The sequence below is a fragment of the Arachis duranensis genome, chromosome 9 (assembly GCF_000817695.3).
Source record: "Arachis duranensis cultivar V14167 chromosome 9, aradu.V14167.gnm2.J7QH, whole genome shotgun sequence".
Lineage (NCBI taxonomy): Eukaryota > Viridiplantae > Streptophyta > Magnoliopsida > Fabales > Fabaceae > Arachis > Arachis duranensis.
In genome coordinates this window covers 1,969,621-1,977,003 of record NC_029780.3, presented here as the reverse complement: position 1 = coordinate 1,977,003, position 7,383 = coordinate 1,969,621, and the positions used below count along the sequence as shown (strand labels likewise).

General features: G+C 31.5%; 1 protein-coding gene and 1 long non-coding RNA gene across 4 annotated transcripts; both read left to right on the top strand.

The window, feature by feature from the left end:
- Positions 1-1,498: 1,498 nt before the first annotated feature.
- Positions 1,499-4,440, top strand: LOC107463953 (uncharacterized). Of its 3 annotated transcripts, none has more exons than XR_008002520.1 (3): positions 1,499-1,699; positions 2,291-2,586; positions 3,957-4,440. XR_008002520.1 is itself a non-coding variant. In XM_052253804.1 (3 exons), the coding sequence occupies exons 1-3, from the start codon at positions 1,979-1,981 to the stop codon at positions 3,986-3,988; spliced, it is 378 nt and encodes a 125-aa protein (XP_052109764.1). In that variant the 5' UTR covers positions 1,706-1,978; the 3' UTR covers positions 3,989-4,440. The 3 variants fall into 3 exon arrangements, 1 of the variants encoding a protein (XP_052109764.1); XR_008002521.1 differs by having other exon boundaries at positions 1,499-1,822; XM_052253804.1 differs by lacking the exon at positions 1,499-1,699 and adding an exon at positions 1,706-2,028.
- A 1,000-nt stretch (positions 4,441-5,440) lies between these two features.
- Positions 5,441-7,382, top strand: LOC110275342 (uncharacterized). Its single transcript, XR_008002522.1, has 3 exons — positions 5,441-6,597; positions 6,939-7,023; positions 7,321-7,382. It is a non-coding gene; the product is annotated as an uncharacterized LOC110275342 (long non-coding RNA).
- The last annotated feature ends 1 nt before the right edge of the window (position 7,383 follows it).

Genomic DNA, 7,383 nt, shown 5'->3' with positions numbered 1-7,383 from the left:
AGTGATTGATTTAATAATTAATTTTTATATATATGTAATATAATTATAAATTTTAGAATAAAGGATTAATAAATTTTTAATTTTTTTTCGTAGATATTTTTATTTCTCAAAATTTAAAAATGCTTTTAAATTTTTAAATTCTTTAAAAATTAGACAAAAGAGTCCTTCTGTTCACATGGAACTTTTTTAAAACAGGACAATTAAGTCCTCCGCTGCAAAACAACGTCATTTCAAAGATAACTCTAATCACGTTAGAGTTCCTTCTTGCTTTTCGCCACAAGCAGCTTCATCCTCCCTTCACCATCACCATCTCTATTTTCATCAACCTCCAGCCACGACCGCCGACGAGCTCCCCCGAATTTGAAAAAACCCCAAAACTGTAAACCCTCAAACTGTAAACTCATTTTCAAACTCTCTTCTTCCCTTCTCCTTCCTTCTGATTTGCACGTCGTCCTCCTCTTACCACCATCATCTCCGAATCACCATCACCACCACTTTATAGTTGCCGTTCAGACCCCAACAACCACCATCTTCCTTTTCCATCACCGAAATCACCACCCTCGTCGTCCCAAAATCACTGTAGCCTCCACCATTTGTGATGAAACTGTCACATTGAACCGTCGCGGTCCTTTCTCTTCCCCTCCTCTTTGTCGTCCCACAGCATTGTCGCCTCTTGCTGTTTCATCACCAGCAGTCCACGCCACCATCGCGGCCCCCTCCACTTCTTTCTCCCCTCTCTCAATCCTAGCTCACATTCTCACTCTCTCTCTTTTCTTTCACGAAAATGGAAGAAAAAGAACAACTATTCTCACTATCCAACTACCATCTTCATCAACATCATCGCTAGTCATTTGTCTTGTCTCTGGTGATTACATATCTAGCCATCACAGAACCACCACTTGTTGTCTTCTTCTCCTTCCCCTCCCTTTGGCCCTCATCAGCGACGGATCTCAAAATTTTAATCAACGGAGACAAAAATTTTACACATAAATACATAAATGCATGGCACAAATATAATATAACATAATTATATATATTAATCTAAGATTTGTCATTTAATATATAAAAATATAATAATTAATTTAATTTGATTAAAAAATAAATAATAATATATTGAATTTAATTTCTTTAGTATAATATTTAAAATATTTACTTTCTTTATTATAATAATGGTAATTTTTCGCACAATTAAATCTTCTGTATCTTATTTGATTTAAACATAATATATTCAACTCCCATCTTTTTTTTTTATTATTATTATCATTAATTCAAAGATACAATTTTTTCTTAAAAAAACACGTAAGTAGAATAAAATCATTGTATTTTTTTAAGACACCAAAAAATATTAATCATTGTATTTTTTTGTTAAACTAACTAATTAAAAAACAAATAAATCACTCAATTTTATCTATAGAAATTATATTTTAAAATTTAAAATAAAAATAATTTTAATAATGGGACAATTAATAAAATTAATGGAAACATCTATTATATCATTATACACTAGATAGCCGTGGTTTCATTTCCGAGCTGGAGACCTCCCCGCGTTCCAGGCCGGCTCCTATCCCAGGTGGCACCTCTCCTCCAGCGTGGCAACCCCACCTCAACGAGCATGTGCTTCCCTCTGTTTCCGCCGATCAGCTGTCTCTTCTCCATTCACGCACGCAAGCTCTCTTTTTTCACGAATTTGATTTAACAGGTAATGATCAATTCGAACCCTAGATCCCTTGCCTCCTTCTCCTAATTTTCTTTCCTCCGTCCTACGATACGTTGTCTACAGGCTCTATTTTTCGGGACTCTGCTTCCCCGCCGTTCATCGAAGGTTAGGGATTTTGCCATAGACTCTCAAATTGAAGCTCTCCAATCAATAAATCAGCTACATTCTTCTGGGCCCTTTAGTTCCAAACCTGTTTTCCTCTTCATTCTTCTTATTTTCCTTCATTGTGTATCCTGTCTTACACGGTTATTGTAGGTTTTAATGTCTAGGGTTTGTGGATCTGCTATTTTGCAAATTGTGTATCTATTTTGGTGGGTTTCTGGGTTCATGTTCTTCACTTCCTTCTTTGAAAGTTGCTGTTAATTTGATTATGATTTATGATTTGGGTTCATCTTCTTCATTTTCTTTTTGATGTTAATTTGATTATGGTTTCTCCTTTTTGCTAGCTGTTAAATTGTTTGTTGCATGTGATTTGGGTTTCTCCTTTGTTGCTAGCTGTTATAAATTTTTGGGGTTTTCACTTCATTCTTTGGAATTTTCTGTTAATTTGATTATGGTTTCTCCTTTTGCTAGCTGTTGCCACTCTCGCCTTCCTGCCTCGATCTTCTCTGTGGGTGTTGTGATCCCGATTCTTCCATCTCCACCGTGTGACTTGTCTTTCTGTCCTTTTTCTCGGTTTCTCTCTGCATGGTGTTGGTGTCACTCTGAAATCCTGATCTTCAACCCAGTTTTCTTTATCCCCATCCAGTTCGTGTTTCTGGATCCTTTCTTGGATTATCCCAGTTTTCTCCATTTGGGTACATTGTGCATCAAGATGTTCGACTTCCATCGACGTTTTCTGTCTCGAACGACCCCTCAGAACAGTATTGGTATCATCATCGTGTTTTCTATGATTTGCTTGATTTTGTTTCAAATAAATGCTAATTTACTAATTTTTATACTGTAATCTGTTGGTAGATGAAGATGTATAAAAGATCAATTGAGAATGGGGTTGAAAAGAAAATTATCGATGAGAAAAAAAGTGATTAGTTGATTTTGAATTAGTGTGGGTTGGTCTCAATTGATCTCTTATAAAGTTTGTTTTAATATTTGTTTTAGTTAGATTTTAATTTTAATTCTCAGGATAGTCTTAATTCTAGAATTTTGAAGAAACTTGAAGTTCAATTAGTTGAAGAGAATGAGTAGTGTCAAAGGTACTACATCTTTCCTACATGTATCTAATGATTTTTAATTTTTCAAGAACTTGAAGTTCAATTAGTTGAATTTCAATGTTTCTTTTTCTGATATTTTTCTTTTGTTCAATGAAAAATTCAGAATTAATTTGAGAATAAGAAAGTTCATTAGAGTGCACAAAACGAGTTAAATAAACACTATTATGAGAAAATTATCTCTTTTATATAGGGTTAAAATTTTTTTTCTTAATATCTTGGTGTAATTTCTTTTTTCATTGTGATATGATACTTTAGGATTTTTACATCATACTTTGCCTCACTTTTATTTATTTATTTATTTATTTTTGTTCTTCCCTTACACTTTTGTATTTCTCTTAAATTTTATTTTTTATTTCTACCCAATTTCTCTTTGGTATAAGCTTTTACTATTATTAGTAGCATTTAGATTTTCAAAGTAATTTTTGGTTCACTATGAATATTGAGAAGTGAAAAGTGGTCATTTTAAGTACACTTTCAAAGACCATGAGGTTGCTATCAAAAGCAAAGGTCTCAGTTTTTATTTTTATTTTTATTTTTATTATAAAAGCTTTGGTTTTGATTGGTTCGAGTTTCATGTTTTTAGAGTTTTGATAAAGGTTTCAATTTTTATTTACATATAATTTATTTCTTTTTCATAGTGGATCCTCAAAAATGAATGTTGTATTAGAGTTTGTTTTAAATACTCTTGAACTCTGATTTTTCTAATTTCTTTCTCTCATATTAATTTGTTTATTTGATAATGTATTAGATAAATCTTGATCTCTCATATATAATTTTTTTTATAAATTTGGATTATGATATCATAAACACTTAAAATCCTATTATGCTATTATCCATCAGTAATATGTTCTCTTTCTTCTTTCTAATGCTATTGTACATATAGTTGTGATGGTTCTAATTTCTGTTCATTTGAGATCTTCAAAGTATTGGTACAATTCCACTGTCTAATGTGTAAGAAGTTTGATATGCAATATTAATAAGGAATAGTCAGTCTATGGATTTGATTTTCATGATCTTTCTGTTCGCAGGAAAGAATAGTTGCACCTCATCAAAAGCATGACTATGATACAGTCTGTAATCTGAATCAGGAGCCGGGCTCTGGTAATATATATCAAATGTTTCAGTGGCTTTTCTCGCTCAGCAAAGGTGATAAATAGCCCAGAGATGAATTTTATTTTGTTTGCTAGGTAAGAAGCCTCCATTGTTAACATTTTTTTTCTTTTTCTTCGTTGGCGATACCACTTTAACATATTTTTAGACTTGAGCATCGATCCGGTCTAGCAAGAACCGATTTAGATAGATTTTGCTGCCACGGTGGGATTGCCTTTTCTATCTTAGGCTTGCGGCCTTATGCCAAGAATTGGAGTTGGATAGAAGTTGAGTTTAAAATGTCAGTTTTGCCTTTTCTCCCCTTAGCAATGCTTCTATAGTTATCAAATGTAGAATTGACGTGTCATTTCATGACTCTTGAACTCTGTAATGGTACATATATTTTTTTGTTATTTTTTGTAGGTCTTACTCTCTTTTGTTTATTTCTTTATTTTTTGATTGAATAATTTTTTTCTTTTTCTTTTTTGTTTCTGTATGGGTAAATATTGAAAATTGTTATTAATATGTGAGGTCTATATTAATTTTATAAGTATCATGAACATTTTTCTTTTTCTGATTTTTTGCACCGAAAGGAATTCAGTCTGATTTAGATTTTTGCCCTTATTTTAACCTTCTAATTAAAATTGTGTGTTTTAACTTACTAACCGGATTTCATTTGTATGATAAGCACTATTGTTGTGAATTTTATATATAAGTATATATGTACACCTCTAAAGTTGACCCTTCTTAAGATTTAATTGTATACAACTTTTGATGGGATGGGTGTTTATTGGATTGAACTCTTCCTAATTTCTTGGCTAACAATGATTATGAATTGGTTTTGTGTCAATTTCATCACTTGGTTACTTCATTTGGAAACATTTTTTGTGTTAGTTCATTGGAATTAAGAGGTAACCCTATTTTAGTAACGTATGGTCAGTTGAATTTGAAGTGTCTATTAACGTTTCAAACCAATTTATGAGATTTGGCAATGATATGTAACTATCTTTCTATTATTCGACTATATCCAAATTCCTTTTGTAAGTTACTATATGTTGTTATTATTAAAAATTGTCATGCTCTTTTGAACTTATTCAGTTAATAAACTAATGGCAATGGCTTGGATGAAATTATTTGTTTGACTGTTTTTGAATAGTATTTATCATGCCTCAATCCCAAGGAAGCTATACTCAGGTGAGTTTTTGTGAAATTTTTCCTCTATGTCATTTTAAAAGCTTATATAAATGCTTATATCTCCAATTGGTATTAGTTAAAAATACTCTGTTGTGTGTTATGCAATTTGACATGACTTTTGTGTCATTCTTCTCATACAAATGCTTTAAAGTTGCAAGACTACTTTTGTGAGGAATAGAAAATAATCTTACTGCTTATCCATTCTTAGAAATAGTCTTTATGCCATTATTATTTATTTAGAACTGTCTTTATTAGAATTGATTATGCTGATTCACTTCATATTTTGCCTACTTTAGTTGTTTGATATTTATTCCTATTTTATTTTAGTTATTGTGTTGTTATTGTATTTTTATCATCATTAAAAATTTAATTAACTCTCCATTTAACTTCATAGAAGTTATATAAAATTAGCTACAACACAATATTTATATTTACAAAACTTGAATGGAAGGTTTTATTTATTTATTTAAGAATTAAGGTAATAGTTTTCTCTCTTAAAAACTTGTATGTTCTTGCACATTTCCAATTTTCTGTGTAATATTCATTTCAAGTAGCACCATTCTGAATGTTTAAGGAATCAATGATGCTTGGTTTTAGTTTTGAAACATGGAAAGAATGTAGTAGGCTTATATATACTTATTTGATTCTGTTATGCATGTGTAAATCAATTAATTCTTATGTGTGTAATTGGTGAGAGTAAAATGTGATTTTTTTTATTTTATTTTCTCTTTTAATGTAGAAAGTAGAGATCTATTCATTATGATTTATATAAATTAGACTGGTTATTACACCAATTGAAAATGGAGGTGAACAAGTATATATGTTGTGATAAAAGTGATGTTCTTTATCCTAATTAACTCACAATTTGAAGGCAAATGTTAGAAGAGTTTGCAACTGGATGGTTCCTTTCATTTGAACTCTGACGAAAATAGCTTCCATAAGTATCATAGATTTTCTAATTCTAATAATTCACTTGATAATTTTTATTTTCATTTTCTTCAATTGCAAGAGTAGAAGAAAAGATTTAGCCTTTTCCATTTGAGAATAATTATTGCATGATTATAATTCAAGTGATAGATTGCTGACTAATATTAGAACAGGGGATGCCTTTATCTTGACCATAGCAGTTAGTTGTTCACTAGAGCCCCTTTTTTCTTCTTCATATTGGTTTATAGCTTTTTTGGATCAGTAATTGAAATTGGCCAAACTTATAACGTATATTACTATATAATTTTTTAATATAATCTGAATTCACCAATTTAGTCAGTGTTTGGGTTCTGAGTTTAGTTGTTGCTTCAATTGCAGATCTTCTTGCAGAGGGAGAAAACATTCCGTCAAGGTAGAAGAAGAAGGGGCAGTAGTTAGAAGTTGGCCAGTGACTCAAAGGTTAGTCTATATTTTTATTTTCATTTCTTCAATTACAAAAGGAGTAAAAAAGATTGATCCTTTTCCACTTCAAAATAACTATTGCATGACTATAATTCAAGTGATAGACTGCTGACTAATATTTGAGCAAGCCAGCAGGGATGCCTTTATCTTGACTGTAGCAGTACATGGAGCCCTTTTTTCTTCTTTTGTATATTGGTTTATAGTTTTATTGGATCAATAATTGAAATTGGCCAGAATTTATAATTAATGTATATTACCATTTTCTTTTTTAATATAATCTGAATTCACTAATTTAGATTAGCGTTTGGTTCTAAGTTTAGCTGCTTCTTCAAGTGCAGGTCTTTTGGTGGAAGGGGAAACGGATCGGCCAAGGCAGAAGAAGAAGGGGGCGACAGTTGAAAGTTGGCTGGTGACTCATCAAAGGTTAGTTCAAATTAGAATATCCAATACATGATTATTTTGCGCAGCCCTAATTTCAAATTCCAAAACTTTTCTACACCCAACCGTTGAGGATTCTATTCTTCTCTCTTTCCTTCTTCAATCAAATTATCTATTTCATGTCTAAATCTTTGTGATTGTTTTAGTGACCGAAAGAGAATCAAAAGTAAAAGAAGAAGAAGAAACAGTCTTGCAGAGAAGGGAAAGTTATTATTGCACTTATTTGTATCTAACAATCTAACCTAAAGCTTTATTCAGTTTAATCTACTATTTTGGTTGAAGGTTAAGATTGGGCTGGGTTGTCAAAGGAGCTAATGGTGGTATGGCTGATTTGCCTATGACATC

What these genes read in the sequence shown, in the direction of transcription:
- LOC107463953 (XM_052253804.1), top strand. Translation starts at nt 1,979, where the DNA reads ATGTCTAGGGTTTGTGGATCTGCTATTTTGCAAATTGTGTATCTATTT. An exon ending in CAAATTGTGTATCTATTTTG is followed by an intron (nt 2,029 to 2,290) that starts GTGGGTTTCTGG and finishes TCCTTTTGCTAG; the next exon opens with CTGTTGCCACTCTCGCCTTC. An exon ending in GACCCCTCAGAACAGTATTG is followed by an intron (nt 2,587 to 3,956) that starts GTATCATCATCG and finishes TTCTGTTCGCAG; the next exon opens with GAAAGAATAGTTGCACCTCA.